The sequence below is a fragment of the Castanea sativa genome, chromosome 9 (assembly GCF_040712315.1).
Source record: "Castanea sativa cultivar Marrone di Chiusa Pesio chromosome 9, ASM4071231v1".
In the NCBI taxonomy this organism is placed as follows: Eukaryota; Viridiplantae; Streptophyta; class Magnoliopsida; order Fagales; family Fagaceae; genus Castanea; species Castanea sativa.
The window spans coordinates 44665193-44685320 of NC_134021.1; the positions used below are offsets into that span (position 1 = coordinate 44665193).

General features: G+C 36.0%; 2 protein-coding genes across 2 annotated transcripts; one reads left to right on the top strand and one right to left on the bottom strand.

Moving 5' to 3' along the window:
• On the top strand, positions 1-4294 carry LOC142609910 (short integuments 2, mitochondrial). Its single transcript, XM_075781635.1, has 6 exons — positions 1-518; positions 625-766; positions 889-959; positions 2073-2169; positions 2557-2774; positions 3846-4294. Exons 1-6 carry the CDS (start codon positions 147-149, stop codon positions 4095-4097), a joined length of 1152 nt encoding a protein of 383 aa, XP_075637750.1. The 5' UTR covers positions 1-146; the 3' UTR covers positions 4098-4294.
• A 9969-nt stretch (positions 4295-14263) lies between these two features.
• Positions 14264-18257, bottom strand: LOC142609505 (splicing factor-like protein 1). The gene is made up of 2 exons (XM_075781099.1): positions 15670-18257; positions 14264-14580 (listed from the first exon to the last, which is right to left on the bottom strand). The coding sequence occupies exon 1, from the start codon at positions 18131-18133 to the stop codon at positions 15701-15703; it is 2433 nt and encodes an 810-aa protein (XP_075637214.1). The 5' UTR covers positions 18134-18257; the 3' UTR covers positions 14264-14580; positions 15670-15700.
• Between the last annotated feature and the right edge of the window lie 1871 nt (positions 18258-20128).

Genomic DNA, 20128 nt, shown 5'->3' on the forward strand with positions numbered 1-20128 from the left:
CAATAAGTTAGCTGGCTTAAACCCTAAACGGCTAAAACCTCCCAGTCTCCCACCATCATGTTATTTCCAGTAATGGTGAGCTGAGACCAATTGTGATCAATAAGCCCTCAACTGTTATAGTGTGTGTGATACTGATAGAAGAGAAGATGGGATTGGGAGAGGCAAAGAGAGTAGTAACTAACAAGAAACTGAAGGGATTAGGGGAGATGGCTTTCGCCGTCGGCGGCGGTCCCGTCAACTGGTTCCCCGGCCACATGGCCGCCGCCACGCGCGCCATCAGAGACCGCCTCAAACTCGCCGACCTCGTCGTCGAAGTCCGCGACGCTCGCATTCCTTTCTCCTCCGCCAGCCACCACCTCCAACCACAACTCTCCTCTAAACGACGCGTCGTTGCTCTCAACAAGAAAGACTTGGCCAACCCTAACATCATCCCCAAATGGATTCGCTACTTCGATTCCTGCTCCACCAACCAGGATTGCGTCGCCATTAATGCCCATAGCAAGACCTCTGTTAACAAGGTCAGTGATAGTAATTAATTATATTTGTTTGTATCAAATTATGTACTTAAATTTTTTAAGAATTATGGTGTTGTTGTTGTTGTTGTGTGTGTTCATGTACTGAAAGCTTCTTGAGCTTGTGGAGTTCAAGCTGAGGGAAGCGATTTCAAAGGAACCTACTCTACTTGTTTTGGTGGTTGGTGTTCCTAATGTTGGCAAGTCGGCTTTAATTAATTCAATTCATCAAATTGCGTCGTCTCGATTTCCTGGTAAGTTGTTACTATGTGTTTTTTGCTAGATTATGGTTGGATATGTCATTGTCTTGAAATGGGATTGTGGTGAAAGGTTGTTAAATTGTTTTAACAATGACAGCTTCGGTTTTCTTTCATAGTGCAGGAGAAAATGAAGCGAGCTAGAGTCGGCCCATTGCCCGGAGTTACTCAAGATATTGCTGGATACAAGGTTAACTGATTCTGTGTTTTATGGTTTATATATACCTTTGAAAGTAATAAGAGACTGAAATTTTTAGCTTCATGTGTTTTTCATGCTTGTTAACATTCAATAATTAAGACTAGATGTTTGGGATTGGACCCTGATATATTGATAATGTTGGTAGGAAGATGTAGGTTTGGTTGTGAATTGTTTGATTGACCATTATCGCTTAATATTTGGATTATGTTCTTGCTTTTATGAGCAACAGACTGTTTGCAAGGAAGGTATTTCTGACTCGTGTTATATTATTTGACCACAGGTAAAGTGCACGGGTTATAGTATGAGTGTATGACTTGGATCATATTTTTGCCCCATTCGATTGGTTGTCTCCCCCCCCCCCCACACACACACGCGCGCGCGCACAAAAAACCCATCCACTGATTTGCTAGATTTCTACTATTTTATTCGTTTATTGTTTTACTTCTGATTTTCTTTTAAGCTGGTAAGTTTTGGTAGGTTTATATGTATAGTGGAATAAACTATTAGGCTTAGGTCTCTGGTTTAATTATCAAAAGTTTGTAATAACTGAATCAGTTGCATATGCCTTATTTAAAGACATGTTTTGAAAATCAGGTCAAATCATCAAGCATTTGGCTTCAATCTCACTGTTTTCTTCTATATACTGCTACCATTCTCCTTCCATTTATATCTTTTGCTGAATATTTCTGTTTGAACATTTTTGAAACCCCCACCCCCCCAACCCCCCAACACACACAAAGACACAAAAACCCCATCCTCCGATTTGCTAGCTTCCTTACTATTTTATTTGTTTTATTGTTGATTTTATTTTTAAGCTGGTATGTTTCAGACTTTCAATAGGTTTATATTTATAGTGGAATAAACTATTAGGCTTAGGTCTCTGGTTTAATTATCAAAAGTTTGTAACAACTAAATCAGTTGCATACGCCTTACTTAAAGACATGTTTTGAACATCAGGCCAAATCATCAAACATATGGCTTAAATCTTAATGTTTTCTTCTATCTACTGCTACCTTTCTCCTTCTATTGTATATCTTTTGCTGAATACTTCTGTTTAAACATTTTTGTATGTTTAGTTGTTGACATTAAATTTTTTAACTGCAGATTGCGCATCAGCCTAGCATATATGTCCTAGACACTCCAGGTGTATTGGTTCCAAGTATCCCCAACATAGAGACAGGACTGAAGCTAGCTCTTACAGGTATCATCCTCTTGCAAATAATTTCTCTTAAGTTTCTTATGAGATCTCTGGATCAGCTTTAGTAATTTTGGGTGAGGCCTAAAGTTTTATGCCTGAAGTTGTGTTGGTTTAATCCTTCTTTTGACCTCCAACCAACACAGGTTGCTCAAATTGCCACTTGTAAAATTTTCAACCTTGGTGTCTTGAATTTTATCCTTATTGTTTCTTTTACTATTGCTCATGCGTTTTTTTTTTTTTTTTTGGGTTTGTGTGCGCATGGGAGGGTGGGGGAAGGAGGAGGGGGGGTGTGGGGCTGGTATTGGTTCAGGTCAACATAAAATTACTATTGCCACATTGTATTGCTTGTTCTATCAAATAAAGCTTACCAATTTCTTAATTCACATGAAGGGTCTGTGAAAGATTCAGTGGTAGGTGAGGAGCGTATTGCACAATACTTGCTGGCAGTTTTGAATACTCGGGGGACCCCCCTTCATTGGAAGCACTTGAACAACAGGAGACTGGAAGGGATTCGGTATGATTCTACGGAAAAACATGGGTACAATCTTAAAGATTTTCAGCCAAAAAGGAGGAAGCCGCCAAATGACTCTAATATGCTTTACATTGAGGTAATATAGGATCGTTCTCATTTAATCATTTTATTTAGGATGACCTAAGTATTTTAAAACTTTTTGTCATTGGGACAACATAGAACCAAATAAACTTCATGATAAGTCTTTTCATTGGATTATTACATGAGCATTGACACCATTTTTGTTCTCCTGAATGGATGGCAAATGATTAGCATAAGAAGCTAGTTTTTGGACAGTTAGTTTTCTTGTCATGAACGAATTAAGTTTTGATAACATATTTTCTGGTCATGAATGATTTACAGAGAGCTTTTAGTTTTGATAAAATGTTTTACTTGCTGGTTATGGACGTTCATGTAGAACATCATGAAGTTATTCTAATGTGCTTAGTGTATGAAGGGGTTTTTCATGACCGGGCAAGATAATGTAAATCTAGATGGCATGCTTAATTTGAAACAGATGATCAGCAATTCAAAGAAAAATTATCTTTATTTATTTATTTAGCTTCAGTTGATGGCTTTTCAAGAAGGATGAGAAGCTTTTTTTATTTTCGGTGACTGTAATGTTCTTTTGTTAATACTTAAAAAAAAAAAAAAAGAATTGTTGAAAGAGTGACAATAATTTATGGTAGGGATAAATGAGCAAACAACAAAAGCTTGTTCTGGGGTGGTTGAGATGATGACAAGGTAAGCAAAAGGGTAGTATATTGGTCTTTGATTTAGAAGTAGATAAGAGAAACTTACTAGGAACCCTATAGACAATACATAAATTGAGGAAGAGTAAATTCACATGTTTTGCAATATCATTGAGAAAGATTGTGTTGCTTGAGGTCGATATTTTGATTTTAATGAGAAGATTTGAAAAAGAATAAATGGGATTAGTGGTAAGAGATAGGAGAACAAACATTTGTCACTACATGGAATCAAAAGCTGCCAAGCTTTTCCAAATATATATATATATACACACACTCTAGCTCTTTTTCAGGTTACTTTTATGTCATTTGTAGTTCTTATTGTTGTAGCTTAGATCGGGTCTCCATATGACCTGTGAGTATCTTGTTTTATTTTATGTCATTTATGAATTTCTTGTTCTCTACGTTTTCCCTTTCAGGATCTTGTCACAGAAGTCCAGTGTACTTTGTATTTAACTCTGTTAGAATTCAACGGTAATGTAGAAGATGAGAGTGACTTGGAGGGTCTTATAGAGCAGCAGTTTGAAGCACTGCAAAAGGCATTTAAGATACCTCATAAGGCCTCAGAAGCTCGTTTGATGGTATCAAAAAAGCTTCTTACTTTATTTAGGGCAGGTAAACTTGGTCCATTCATCCTTGATGATGTCCCTGATGCAAATACTGTGTCTTGACTTGTTAGTTACTTTTTTTTTTTTTTGGGTGTAACATAACGATTGTATATGCAGGTCTTTTATTCTCCTCTTTTCCCTCCTACTTTGTTGTGTTAATGTCTCAAAATTTACTCAAGTTGTATTACAAAGCTAATGCTTGCATGTGTTGGTGAGTTCTTGTCACATTCTTAATGAAAAATCTGCGTTCCAAATGCTAATGATGCTCCATTTTGGACACACTAGATGATAGCAATCTTTTTATTTTTATTTTTTAGGGGATTGTAGCAATCTTTGTGTCCAAAATTAGTGGTTAGGACTCAATAAAACTAATTACAAATTGCTGCTTAGATTGATAAGCGTTTTTTTATTCCAGGTATTAAAAAAAAAAAATGGCTGGCTCTAAAAATTCCAATACATAGTCTTTCTGATTGGATGTAAAAGGGAGATGATGGAAAATAAGAGACTTCCCTTGATTGGTGTGGTGGAAAAGACAAAAGAGTAGAAAAAGTAGGGGAAAAAATGTTTAAATAAGTGGTGTTTATTATTTTGTCTTTTTTTAATTAAATCTTTTCTTTCATCTTTTGATGTAAAAAGACTAAGAGCGTATAATAGTAAGGTTTTATTTTAGCATGGTCACTAATTATTCTAGTGAGTAGAAAGTAGTTGATTCAAAAAAAATTCAAAGCTGCATCTAATTTAGAAAATGATTAAAATTCATGAGAGGAGATCAAAGTTCATTGGTCCTTTGCTTGTATGATGTAGAGCAAAGTTGATCAATATGAGATATCATTTAAAAAAATTGAAGGCATTATTCCACAAGACTGTTTGGAAATGGTTGTTGCGTTTGAAGATTAGATTTAAATTGAAGGCATTATTCCACAAGACTGTTTGGAAATGGTTGTTGCGTTTGAAGATTAGATTTTTTTTTTTGGGTGTTTGATTGATTTGTGGAGCTTTGTATTTGAATTACGATGAAATTAGCTTCCCTAGGATTTCGTTTTTTGGGCAAGATGACAGGGACATTATCAAGGTTTTTTTTATCTATCTGTACTCTTCACTAGTGTTCCTAGAATATTTACTTTATTATTATTATTATTATTATTATTATTATTATTTTTATGCCAGGAACCTTTGCATTGTTCGAAATTGAGTAACACATTTCTACCCAAAAATTGTGTAACATCTGCCTTAGAAAAAAGTTGGATTGATTGCATAATTTCTATTATTACTAGATACATTTTGTATTAATAAAAAAAATTGCGTAACATTTGCAATTGCATAAGTTCTTGCAGAAATCCATGTTCATTTTAGCATAAGAATTTTTTTTTTCACACCCATTTTTCAAAACACACTTAATCATATTATCGATTATACTATACATTCTATTTTATTTAAATAATCAATATTCATTCTTTATTTATTATTATCTTCATAAAGAGATGGAGAAAAAAAAGAGGAATTTGATGAGACAAGAGGTGAGAGAAATTTTTTTTTTTTAATAATGATATACAAATCTGAAATGTGTATATTTACAAGTTTACTGTAGTCACTTTGCAAATTTACACATCTTTAGTTTGACTGATGTGAGTAGTTTTAGGAGTTGAATGTGTAAGTTTAACATATTTTTCTGTTATATACATCTTCATGATGCAAATGCTCTAGTATAAGCTATTATGTCACCATAAAGTATAGTTTGGCTAATAGTAATGGTAGTTTGGAAGAGTTTATTTTCATAAGTTTGTATTGTATTTATAAAATACATTAGGCAAAAGCTGCAAAAGTATACTTAAAAATATTGTAAATAAGCTAAATAAACTTCTTAAATTAAAGCTGTAAATAATCCTGATAAACTTCTCAAGTTAAAGCTATAAGCCTATAAATAAGCTTGATAAATTTTTTAATTTCTATTAAAATAAATAAATAATTCGAAAATGTAAAGTTATTAAATCTTAAAAATTTATCTCATATTTGTTCTTTTACATGCACGATAAAATCTCACAACAAGCTAAGATGTTAGATTACTATAGGTCAAAATAAAAAGAAATAAAATAATAATAAAAAATTATAACTCAAAATAAGAGCGTTGTGAAAATGTTGTACTCCTCATTCCTAAACTTTCTAATCTCAAATAACTAGATATAGTTTGTGTCAATGTAAGTTCTTCAACAAACAAAAAGGATACATACTATATGTATTTGCTAAGACTAGGCAGAAAAAGAAGCAGCAACAAGACACTCTTTTGGATAATATGGGTCTCAAAAACCCATTTAGAGCATTGAACTGGGACCTTATCATAAAAAAGGCTTTTAACTCGCAAGACAAGGGAAAAAAGACTTGTGCTTATCCTAAAGTAGAAAATGTGCGACAAAGATCCGAGACTCGCTAACTTTGATTAACTCGTTACTAAATCAAAACTCATACTTCCGACTGCCACCCCTTTTCAATGTCGACTCCAATTCTAAGAGCAAACTACTATTCTTATGTCTTTGGTTTTCAACTAATTTTTGTGCTTGATGGAGAATGGATTATCTCATATGTTATGAGAATAATAGATTGTCTTCTATGAAATTTTGTATTAAGAGAAATATAAAGCTTAAATCTTAAATTCAATAAGTCTATGTTTTCGGTAAATGTTTGACATGTAAAGAATCCATGAGTAGAAAATACACTTTTTTACTCTAAATTATATCTCATTTTACATTTTACCCCATGAACTATTAAAATGCATGATTATGTCTTAAAGTTATAATTCTATAACACTTAACTCTCTGCTGTCTATTTTGGTGTTAAGTCTAATGGATTAAAGTATTAAACAACCAATTTACCCTTTATCATTTGTTTTGGAGTGAGAGGTAAATTGGTTTTTTAATACTAAATTTCATTAGACTTGCATCAAAAGAGATAGGATGGGGTGAAGTGTTACAAAATTATAACTTAGGAAGTCAATTGTTTATTTCGATAGTTTAAAGGACAAAGTGTAAAATGTGATATAATTTATGATAAAAAAGTGTAATCCCCTGAGTAGAATGAATAAAATTAGAGGTTTAAGTTTCAAAAGAGTGGGAAATTTAGGGTATAAACTTTTTTTCTTTTTTTAGGGTGAATTAGGGTATAAACTTGATGAAATGTTTATATATCTCTATAAAAGTTCATTTTAACATTATAACATTATCATTCTCATACCACCTACCATTACTATAGGTGCTAATCGTTGCCACAACCAACACCATAATAGTGCTACCGCTACAATTTTCATAACCACCCATTGCCATCACCATTACAGTTGTACACTATCATCACCACTACCATCCACCTTCGTCATCACCACCACCATCATCACTAAATCATTACCCCAATAGTACAATAGTTCTTTTACTTCTATAATATCTAATATATTAATTATTAAAAATATAAATTTATACTGAAAGGACTAAAATTCGTATCAATTTAAATCATGCCATTTTCAAATTCCATTAATACCATATATGTTGTATGGGAAGTAAAAAGACTCAAATGGGCATATGGGCCTTTGGACTACAGCATGGAGGGCCGACCTGCTCTAGAATTAAACTCTACGAATTGGCCCATACGCCGAGGATCCGAGGATACAGCTGAGGGGGAGCTTCTCCTCGGACAGATCCAAGAGAACTCAAAACTTCATTATGAAGGTCAAGGCACAACTCTGGAAAGACTGATGGTTAAAGGGGGACACCCTGAACCTTCTAGATGCACCAGTGTTAAAGAAAATATCAAGAGCAAAGGTTGCCACCTCCGCATTAAAGGCTCTACACCTACCTCCCTGGCCGCATTAATGGGGAAGTGACCCCTGAACAGTGGGGCTGAAACTTCTAGTTATTGTCCAAAAAGTATCATGGAATGAAGTATTTAAGGGGGGTGAGGGCCAAAGAGGGGGAGGGTCAAAAAACGAAGAAAAAAATTAAGAATTGTAATCTTTAAGGAAGAAAGAGAAATAGTAAAGAAGTAGTCATCGGCTCAAGTCCGAGGAGACCCATTTGCAATTATCATTCGTTATTTACCAGTGTTTATTTATAAAAGCCTGTTATTAAGTTCTCAGTACCTTTAATCTAGATTTCAAACCCACACTCTACAAATTTCATTGTTTAAGACTCATTGGGCCTGAGCCCATAACCTTCTTTGGGTCCAGGTGCAATTGTGTACTTACATGTTGTATGGAAAATTTTATGCTACAAATAATCTCTTGATATAGAAATAGGTTCGAGAGGGGGGGGGGGGGGGGAAGGTACTACAATCCACTAACAAAAATTTACTATTTTTTATGCAATTTAACATTTGTTGTGCTTCTTTGAAAAAAACACTAAAAAAAAGAAGAGGAAAAGTTAACAAATTCTCTTAAGGTAATGGTTTATGAAATATTTTTAGAAACTTCTTTATTAGAAAAGAGAAAAGCAACTAAATATTTTTATAGTTTTTTTTCCATAAAAATAGTATTAAAACTTTGCTAAAATAATTTGTTAACAAATGCCTAAAAGGCACCTATTAACTAAACCAAAAAAGAACCATACTTCATTAAATGGAGTTTTACTTTAAGCCTAACCTTTTGAGCTTCAAATGAGCTGAATACAAGATTGTAAAACAAGTAAATTCAAATATTAAAAGTTCAAACTTGTTAATTTAATTTTATTTTAAACACGAACCAAGTTCGAGCTCATCACCAAATTAGATTATAAGTTCAAGTTTGGTTCATTTACTTGTTGAGCAAGTTTGAGCTTATTGACGAATTAGATGATTATTTTTTTTCCTACATTAAGTAAAACCACAACTACAATTTTTTACCCCTTCACAAATCTATAAATTTTTCTACAAATAGATTGTTTATGCCATGAATAAACTACAAATAATGATTTTACATCATATGAACCAATTTACAACTTTATGCAATCCATTATCAAGTCTATATAAATATATTTTTAGACAGGTATACATATAAATATATAGTTTTATATATAGTTAATTCAAGCCCTTGCCCTTATCTTCATTGGCTTGTCTACCAATACATAATTATGTTTGATCTTAACTCATTTTATAATCGAGCCTAAAGTTGACTTGAACTTAAGCTTAGCTTGTTTACTAAACAAATGAACATAAACAAGTTTTTCTCAAGTCCAGCTAGAATTGTTTATAAATAACTTAGTTCATTTACTAACTTTACTTAAGTATGATTTTAACGACACTGTCATAGAGTACTATTTTTTACACACACTTGTTGCATACACTTTTACACATGAGAAAGTTGCATAAAAATAGTGACTTGAGTCACGATTACCAAGCTCAAAATTGCAATTTAAAAAAAAAAATTTATTTAGAGATACTTGTATAAAACATGTATTTCCCTAAAAATAATAAAACTTAAGTATTCATTAAAATTTCCAATTAAATTCAATCACAATTGTATTGAATTTAATTGTCTTAGGAAAATTAAATGCTATTTATGTATGTTTTATTTAATTAAGAAACCTAATACAACGCATCTAAACTATTCTGCCTAAACTTTGCCCCCACTAACAAATATGACAGAAGACAGAAAACCTGCCAATGCGGCGCCGTTTAATGCCCATGCCCTAAATACTTTGGGTAAAAACGGTCCAAAAACACCCTTAACCATAATGCCATATGCTTTCATCACATTTAGCCCACCGCTATATATCCAGGCATCCTACCATCATAAACATCCATGTAAAATCGTGAATCTCGATCTCATAACCTTAGAATCTTGATCTCATAACCAGTTACCTAAATATATGTATGCCACAACTGGGTCATTCCAAAATAACAAACCACACAAATGAACAAACAAATCATGAAAGACAACCATTTACAAATAAAATAAAAGAAAGATCATGAAAGAAAACCAATCACAGTCCAGATATAAATTACCATGTAACTTGCATAAATCGTGAACCAAACAAAACTGAATCACAAAATGTTATTCATCTGAAAAAGACAACTAAGGCTACGAATTGTTAATGAATTGTTCACAATGAAAAAACTGCATATGAGATTAAGAACACAAGGTGTATTATGGCCCAGCACCGCCGCTCAATTGCTTACCAGGTTATAATGACATCACCACTACCAGGACCATAACTAAAACAATCATACCATATATGAAGGGGAAAATATCGTTTATCATTGAATCGTACAATAGCTACATACAACAAAGTAACAAGATGACCTACTCATTTGCACGCCTAGACTAAAGGAACATGAATTCTCATTTAACCCCCAAAGGAACCCCCCACCCCTCCCCAACAACTTCCAAAAACATTTTTTCCTCTCCTTTTCCCCTGTTTTCTTCCTTTATTTCCTCCAGCCAAATGAAAAAAGGGCAAAACAAATGGCCAACCCAACCCAAAATAATTGAGATAATTAAACACTTGTTCGATAGCTGAAGCAATATCTTCATTGATGAGGATCTGCAGAGCTCACAACAGAAAACACCTTTCAGAACATTCTATCATCTCAAAAATGTAAATCCTGACCAATTTAGTCACAATTATGTTAGCAACTTAGCATAGTGATAATACTTAACAAAAACCTGCAGGACCTGCTTGAGTTTTGCAGAATCTCAAAAGACAAATCTATAAGGTGGGGGTACTTTGCGTGCAGTCATGTGATCAAGCAACTGTCAATGAAAAAATAAAAATGTGCAAATCACAGACTGCCAAGTGGCAATGAAATGCTTGTGACCTTGTTTGTGCTTAAGCTGCAAGGGCAGTAAAGAAGTCAACAAATGCCCACACATTCCATATCCCACTTCATGACCAAAACAAAAGGCAGTACAAGCTAAAATATTCCCAGATATGAATGGATGCATCAACACATGGCCAGGAAACATCAAGAAATTAATGTTTTATTCTAGTACTTCAAGAAATTTTTCAGCAATCAATGTTAAGCTAAACTTTTAAAGCCCCAAATGTCTAACTAACCCTCATTCAATGCAAAACCTACGGATATATAGAACAGACTTCCTATTTCAAATTCTAACATAGGAATCAGAAAATGCTGGACCCCACCCCTGCCTAAACAAGCAAAATGATTATAAGCACAACATATAAATTTTCTTTTGACAAAAATTTCCCCTTCTCATCTCTTACAAACAAGACATCAATTTCAAGGTAGAAAACATTCTCTAGACTTCCACAGCCATGGATAGAACTAAAATAATATTTCTCTTGCCTCACAATAGCTAACAAACAGCAACCCTCATGGGGTAAAAAAGTTAGGTTCCTTTCCAAGCCCAACTCGAGGCCCAGCTCCACAGGATAATTCTAGAATTACCTGACACATGGGTGAGGGCATTTGCCATGTTCTTGGAGGAACGGTCTCATCTAAAGGGAATAAGTCAAAAGGGCTAATCAGCCTATAAAAGGAGAAACTGCAATTGTATTAACTGTTGCTTTAGCAGTACAGAAGATGCAAGACACATTGCAAAGAGCAAAAGGGAATAACTGGATAAGTCAAAAGTTACTAACAAACCATGCTCATAGAGAATGACAAGAGCATCAGCCCCCGGTAATTTATTCAATTAGAAATTTGTAAAGCACAGTCCAGATAACAAGTAATATACAGATAAGTTATAGCTCATACAAAACAAGTGATACATACATTAAGGACAAGACAGAAAACTTTAGGTCCATTCTACTTATAGTTATTATTATTAGTATTAGAATTTGAAGTTCTCTTACATACAAAAGAAAAAGCTTTTCCAAGAACATCCAAGTAATTTCCTCTTTTTTCCTTGGGGGGGAGGGGGAAGATGTTTCTGTCACACAAAAACACAAAATTTAGAAGTATGAAAAAGAATTCTCAGTTGCCAATTAGTTCTACTAGCTCAAATGACTTAAGAATGGGGTGGAGGGTGACAACTTGTGTTCAGACTTCAGAATCCATGGTGTGAATTTGTTAATTATCAATTAAAAAAAAAAAGCCAGTTAACCTAAAAAAGACAAATGAGAAAACAAACTACTTTCAAAAAACATTTTTACTTTATTGAACATGGAAGGTGGAGTATTATAGAAGACACACAACATATTCCACCTTTCTTAATCTCATGGCACAAAAATTATTCAATAGCATGCATCTCTACAGCCACAAATATACACAGCCTAACCCTAGAGAAAGATTATCTCACACTATTAACATCAACAAAAGACAAGTAGCTTGACACTACTGTTCCATTCAATATGTAACCAATTTACCATAACAAACCATAAACTCTTATTTCAGAGCTTGCAAGGAATATAGTTGTAAACTGACGTTATCATTAAGATTTGTTGTCAGAATTTTCAATTTATTTAGTTAGAAGAATAATTTGGGGATCATCTAAACACGTAAACCAAATAACCAATATCTAAGAAAAATAAAGCATAATCAGTTAAAAATCGTGCCATCTAAGGAGTTGTGTTACAAACTTTGTTTGACATGTATATTGAGTACCAACAAAATTTTTATGAAGCCCATATTATGCAAGGCATTGCCAAGTAAAGAGCATATATGTGATAGCAAAGCAACCAAGGCATCTACAATTATTGTTTAATAGGTGTGCATGAAAACTGGAAAATACCAACACAAATGGATTCTAAACTATTACACATGATGATACCAATCAGAACAAGTGGGATCACAAGTGCCCCTTATGAAGTGAACTGATTGTATGCACTACCAGACATGCATATAAAACATGCAAAATGAAAATTTAAAACCTGCCAATGTATGATGGACCTTTATACTCTTCTAGGGCCTAACTTGCAAATGTTTTATGACTAAAATATGCAATAATAACTTCATTGAAGTCATCGTTTTGAGCACTTTCTGATATCAGTGCCAATCAAATGATGGACATAATCAAATTATGGCCAAACTCTTGAATTACGAAGTACTTACCTTATAAACCTGCTTCCTTTGGAAACACTAAGAGGTGCCAACCAATTGAGCTATAGGGCTATTGGATACTATTTAGAAATATTAAATCCGCACTGAGTCCATAAACATGTATAACACCTTTAGGTATCCATGGATGGGAATAAAGCTGTTTACGTGCAATATGCACACATCACTTGCATGACTCTATTCCTAATTCCAAGGTAGGAGATGTGCATTTAAAATTGTCCATATTGCCTTTTGTAACCACATGATGAATTTAAAAGAGTTTATGCAGTAAAATTGTTTTTATATTCTTTTTTTATCATTCTGAAAAATACATTCCATAATTTGTTAACTTACGTTGGTAAATGTCACCTCTTCCTAATCAAGGTAAACCTTACTTCCAGAACACTTAGGAGCTGATATCTGGGGGAAAATCGTACAAACCAATTGTTTTGCTAATGGAAAAGATTTGGCTCCAACCACCAATAGAAAGATGCCATGTGGCGTGTTATGTGCATTGCACATGACTCACTTGGTTAGTTGGGTTAAGTGAGTCATGTGCAGTGCACATGACAAGTATAAATGGCATCTTCCTATTGGTGGTTGGAGCCCTAGGCTCCAAACATGTTTGGAGCCAAACTCTGTCCTCTGCTAATGCTCTTCTTAACATTGTTCATTAATTTCTGCTCACCATAAAACAATGCTTCAACCAAACTATTCACAGACTTGACTGACATTTCATCCATACCATACACCATACCATTCTAATGACTTCAACTAAAAACAAAAAATGCCACTAATTTTATAATTTTGTAACTTAATAAATCAAGCCAAACCCCTCAGAAATTTCAAAACCTGCATGGTCAGGATTTCACATCCCTAACAAAATAATTAGTCAATTTAACAGTTAATGGAGGAAATATGCAGACTGCCAAAATCTAATATCTTTAATAGCCACACAAGTCTGAATTCTTTTACCTGCCACATAAGAACTGAAAGAAGACATCAAAAGACATTGTGTACACTTAGAAGCATAATGAATATAAGAACAAAGTCATAAGCAAGGTACTTCTTCCACCTACCCCAAAATACCTTAAATAATAAGGCATATTTACCTTCTTTACAGTATGGAAAAGGGTGTGCAAGAGACAGCTTCAGCACCATGGCATTAGGATAGCTAAAAATCCTCAAAATAAAAATGGTCATTATGATCAAAACTAAAAACAAGTTAGGAAAAGCAATCAACAAAAGTTAGCAACCCAAAAAGGTCGAATGAGATGTAACACAAAATGTCAGTAACATAATATTGGAAAAAAGTTCAGATAACTGATAGAAAGAAAACATTAGGAGACAGACATTCTGTAGGAGGTAATAAGCAAGCACCAAAAGAATTTCAAGTCCTACAAGAGCACCCAAAAATTCATAATAATAATCATATAAGTGGCTTCTCCAATACAAGACTCTACAAGCGGAACTACTCCAAGTCTCTGCAAATGTCATAACAGCACAGCAAGGTTAAAGATGTGAGTCCCAACTTCCAACAAAATCATGGCAAGAGGAAAGAAATCAGGTTGACACATCTCCATGAAACATCAGCCTGTCAAAATTTTACATAATAACAATGAAGAGTTAAGAACAGCAAAAATAAGATAAGAAACTAATTTTACAGTGAGGTGCATGCACTAAATCTTAATTATATAAAATAATTTATTACAGGTAGAAAATTATTGTTTAGAAAAGAAATAAATCTTTTGCTCAGAACAAGATGTGGGAACTGTAAGTGAAATTATAGACACAAGATTAACTCCATCACTGCATGCTAATGCTTTGAGGATGAAAAAAGTAACGGCGAAAAAAAGGAAAACCTTTATTAAAGCAGCACCTAAAACATAGGCTTTCCCCTCCAAATGTTGGCATATCAGTGAATATCAAACCAGGATGTTGAATAATATCATAATAATTTATTTGGATTGCTGTCTCACCTGTTCTCTAAAAAACCCGTCATATATACAAACAACCAAGAGACCTATAATGTATCCAAGTATAATAGGGTACACGGATACATCATCTTTAAATTATTATGCTATAGCTTTTTACATTCTTGCATCCTCTATTCCTCTTTCTAAAATGCTGCACACTCATAACATGGTACAAGAAGGTTGCTCTAAAACAAAAAAAATTATAATCTAACAGAAGGGCAATTTACCATAGAAACACGCAACTGTAAATAAAAACTGTTTTTTTTTTTTCCAATTACATGCGACTTAAATCTTAACTAAGATCCTTGATTTTCTGACAGTGCCAACAAGAGATCAATGAGATGCTATCATTTTGATTTAGCTTTCACAGGTGAAAAAGATATTCACTTGCCACAACATATAGTTATGTGCCCTTCATACCTAGCTCCATTTTGACTAAACTGGATGCTGCAAAGACCACTTGTTAATCTTATCAAAAAAAAAGGGGGGGGCATAGACCACTTGTTAATCAAAATTAAAATCAATTAAGTAGCAGAAATTTAAACCATCATATTCACAAAATTAAAGGATAAAATAGTTAGTGACCAAATCAGGTTCAAGCTTCATCAGATGGGCAGAGCAGCTATCAAGTCAATGAGCTTTAGAAACAAACCAAAATGTAAATGTAAACAGGACCAAATTGAAGCAAAAGGATGTGAAAGGCATACCTATCAACTTGTTGGTAAAAAAGGACCCAAATTATTTCATCTCTGACATGAACTTCTCATACTCTGCATCTGCACCATAGTTTGCCTTCTCTGCAGAAGAACCAGGAGGGGGAACCTGTGGATTTGTGGCCCAAGGAACATTTCCAATGCTCTGTGATTGATCAGTAGTTGAGCCAGGAGCAGATGCAGGAGGCGGAGGTGGTGGTGGAACTGCACTGTAGTACGATGGATAACCATATGAAGATGTGGGATATGTAGGTTGCGGCGCTCCAGCCATAGAGTTCCCATACATATTAGTTGGTATAGATTGCGCAGAAGTACTGTTTTCAGTTTGCACTCCTAGAGGATAACTTTGTTGTGCTTCACTTGAAGTTGGAGGCTGAGAAGGGGCACCAGGGGGAACTGGCTGCACAGGTGGAGGATACTGTACACCATAAGGTGGCATAGGTTGACCCTGGACAGGAGGATACATGGTTGAACCAGGGGGAGGAGGTGCATAAGGAGCATAGTGAGGAGGAACAGGAGGTCCCCATGGAACTGGAGTGCCCCCGTAACTTGGAGGTGGTGCATTCCCGAGAGGGCCACCTGCTGCAAATTGTTGAGATGGATAGGCACCAAGGGGCTGGCTTGAAACAGGATATGTGGGCATTGCCGAGGCCGGTGGGCCGGGAGGCACAACAGGCTGAGGAGGCCTACCAGCAACTCTCACAGCAATAGTCCGCCCCTCTAGCCGATAACCATTCATGCTTGCAATGGCATTATTGGCCATTTGAATATCTCCATACTTCACAAAACCATACCCTTTGCTCAGTCCAGTAACCCTGTCCTTGATAACCTTAGCCATCACAATATCACCAAAAGGTGAAAACAAACTGATCAAACCATCATCGTCAAGAGTAGGTGGCAAGTACCCAATATACAAGTTTGTATCATCAATTTCCTTCGTGGGTTTGACCACAGTTGCCCCTAATCCAGCATGTGATGTACTAACAGCATTCCTATTATTATTAGCCCAAGGAGGATTGCTTTCTGAATTACTAGTTCCAGAACCAAGTGCCAACATAGTGCTTTGTTTGGTTGATGACTCAGGAACTGAACCTCCTAACTCTGCCAAAAAGTTCTGATACTCATCATCCATCTTCTTCCCAGTAGTCCCTTTCACTGGACAATCAATAGTCGGATGCCCACCATCACCACATATCTTACACAACACATCACTCTTAAAAGTCGAAGTACGCGAAGGGCACGCATACTGCCGATGCCCCGGTTCACCACACAACCTACAATACTCTTCATCCCTTATTGTCCCATTCAATGCCGCCAGCTCCCTAAGCTGCTGCCTCTTATGCTCATTCAACACCTCATCCACCGGCTGCAACAGCTTCTCCACCATCCCCGCCGCAGCATCAAGTGCATCCTGCGTATCCGCCTCAACCAACACATGCAAATCCTCATTTTCAGAAGGATCAGGCTTCAAATCCCTCTTCTGCTGCAACCTACCCTCCTTCACCGACCCTTTACCCCGGATCACAATCTTAGCACCCGTCTCCCTCTCCATCCTCTTCTGGGTATTCCCTCTTGGCCCAATAATAAGCCCGATAAAATTATAACCCGGGTACTCCTTCATCGGTATATAAAGCTTCTTCTGAAGCTTGGGTGGCCTATAATCCGCAGGCGGCTTAAAAGCCGGGTTTCGTTTAATAATCTGGGAAATAATCTCAGTCCTCTCTCTGTTCAATCTCTCTCGAGCACGATACTCCCTAGTGTTAATCCTAATTCCCATATTATCATAAATGGGTTCGGGCGAAGGAGATCGAGCCCCTTCAGGTCTATCATCTAAAGGCAAACCAGACGATAACATTCGACTAATCTCTAAAAGCCTACTATTCAAAGCTTGAATTTCAGGATCAAATTCAATACCTCCAGTGAGTTCTTTCATGAAATCAGGGAGCTGAATCGGCAGCGAAGTCGGCAGGGGCTTGGGCTCGTCGTCGGCCCATCGCGACTTCCTCTTCCGCGGCCCGCTGCCCGATTCGCCGCTGCCGTTGCCGTTCTGGTTGCTGCCATCGACGCCGTAGACGACGATGCTGTTATTGTTGTTAGAATCGGGCTGCGGGTCCCATCGGCTGCGGCGGCGACTGCGTCGGCTTGTGGTTTCCTCTTCGCCGCCGGAGCAATCCTTGTCGGTGGTGCCGGTGCCGCTGTGGGTGTTGTTGGTCAAACCGCCGTTTTCGGAGAGCAAGGGTTTGGTGGTGGGAAAAGAGGAATTGTTATTGTCGTCGAGGGTATTTTGGGGAAAATCGTTGCAAGGGTTTTGATCTTGGATTAGGGTTTCGGAGTGAGGTGGTTGTGGTTGGTTTTGGTGGTAGTAAGAGGATTCTAGGGTTTCCGGTGGAGGAGGAAGAGGAGGGTCTAGGGTTTCGATTTGCGCTTCGTTGATGTTTGCTGCTGCTGTTGCTTCCATGATTTTTCACTGTTTGTTTGTTTGTTTGTGTATCTGTGAGATGTGAATCTCTGCGATTTCTATAGAGATTTATGAGGCAGAGGAAAAAACTAGAGGCTATAGAGCTTTATTTGGTGCAGGAGACTTGGTGATATAGGTGCCCAAGTTTAAATACAATTTCCCTTCAATGGGCTAGAGTTGTAGGCCCAAGCCCTGACATTATTGATTTGGGCTGGCCTTGTGGGGGCCCGAAAGGAAGTGACTGTTGAGATTAGAGAAGACTTTTTAGAGTTTGGAAGAAATGGGGGCATCTTCAGAGTTTGCTTATAATTGTTGTCCATGCATCTCGTAATTCATAGGATGGTTGTGGACTTGTGGTTGTGGTAGATGTGAGCTCATTTAGTTGATAGTTGTTGGTTTCTTAGTAGATTATTTGTCTTTTGTTGTTACAAGAATACTTGATCAAATGTGATCAATATGAAGGAATTAGACTACAGGGAAAACAAATATACATATATTATATAATTAATAGATCTAATGAGGCTTTAATGCCACTTATTAGTTTGGTGGTATTGTCTGGTTTTCCTTTAAGTAGAGCCTAAGTTTGAATCTCTCACCCCCATTTGTATAGAGCACTCCATGAAACCTACAATCCTCTCTTTTGTGAACTCAACCACAAAACGGTGGCCAAACAAGGTCCATATTATCGACCAATAACTAGTATTCAATGAGACAACATTATTGGCGGCCTAAGCTTGGCCCCAACAAACCATGCCCCATAGTTGGATGTATGGCTCCTCAAGCCCAAGGCCAATAATGCTTCACATGACCTACTCTCTTGCAATTGAGCCAAGGGCAAGCTAAACCAAGCATCATCAACCTACTTTGCTAAGAGCAATGCTAGGGACACAAAAAAGTCTACAACTTTTGCTACAATTTACCAAGTGGCAAGTTGTAAGTAGTGGATGTGTGGACCCACCATTTTACCTCCACCATTCACATCTCACCACGTGGCGAGTTGTGACAAAAATTATAAACCTTTTTTTTTGTGTCCCTGGCATTTTCCCTTTGTTAATGAATCGTAGCTATACTAGCCTAAACACTTAGTCCCAAACCCTAACCCACTATTGAAGATCCTTCTAGGAAGGAACTATATAACACATCTACGTGGCAAGCCAAGCTTATCTAGCACCACCACATGTTCTAATCAACTATGTCGATCAATTGCTCATTCATAGCTACTAAATAGGGTAAGTGAAACTTAGGTGACATAGACAATACTTATGATTATACACAAGGTCATTGAGTTGATCCCCAATCTTTAGGGGTAGGACACTTACATCTACTCAAATTTGTATTATGGTTAATGCCACTTGCTCAAAATTCCAATTTAAAGTTAGCCTCTAACTAAACCAAAAGGTTTGAAGTCCTTCGCAACCATTTTACCTTGAATACATTAATAAACAAACTCAACATGGCGTTTTGTGTGCCCTATCAGGATATGGCCAATGCTATTAACCCTTGACCTTGAGTATAGCATAAGGATGAGGTGTAGTTAAAGGGAGCATGAACGTACTTGATACAAGTGTGCATGTGTCGGGCTAAAGGGTTTTTCAATCCAACCCACCGTGATTGGTTTGTAAAAATTCAATCCAACCGAACCCATCATAGGTTTCCAACCCAACCCAAACCATGTGGATCGGGTTGGACCCATGGTTTGAGCATTTTTTTTTTAATATTTTTAAAACTAAAGTATTAGAACAACAAATTTATAAGACCACCAACACAAATAATAGATTTACTAATCAAACTTAAGCAAAGTACCAAATTTTTACAAACTATTTGATTAATGCATCAAACCAACACAAAATAAAAGTAAATTTATAATCTTATAAATTTGTTGGTAGTTCACCAAACCAAAAGAGTAAATAAAAAAACCATATGATATATATTTTAAATATATATTAAATATAGGTAGGCCGGGTTGGATTTGGTGGATTTTTGAATTTGTTGATT

Coding starts and splice junctions, on each gene's coding strand:
- LOC142609505 (XM_075781099.1), bottom strand. CDS start 18,133: ATGGAAGCAACAGCAGCAGCAAACATCAACGAAGCGCAAATCGAAACC.
- LOC142609910 (XM_075781635.1), top strand. CDS start 147: ATGGGATTGGGAGAGGCAAAGAGAGTAGTAACTAACAAGAAACTGAAG. Junction 519..624: donor GCAAGACCTCTGTTAACAAG/GTCAGTGATAGT, acceptor ATGTACTGAAAG/CTTCTTGAGCTTGTGGAGTT. Junction 2,170..2,556: donor ACTGAAGCTAGCTCTTACAG/GTATCATCCTCT, acceptor ATTCACATGAAG/GGTCTGTGAAAGATTCAGTG.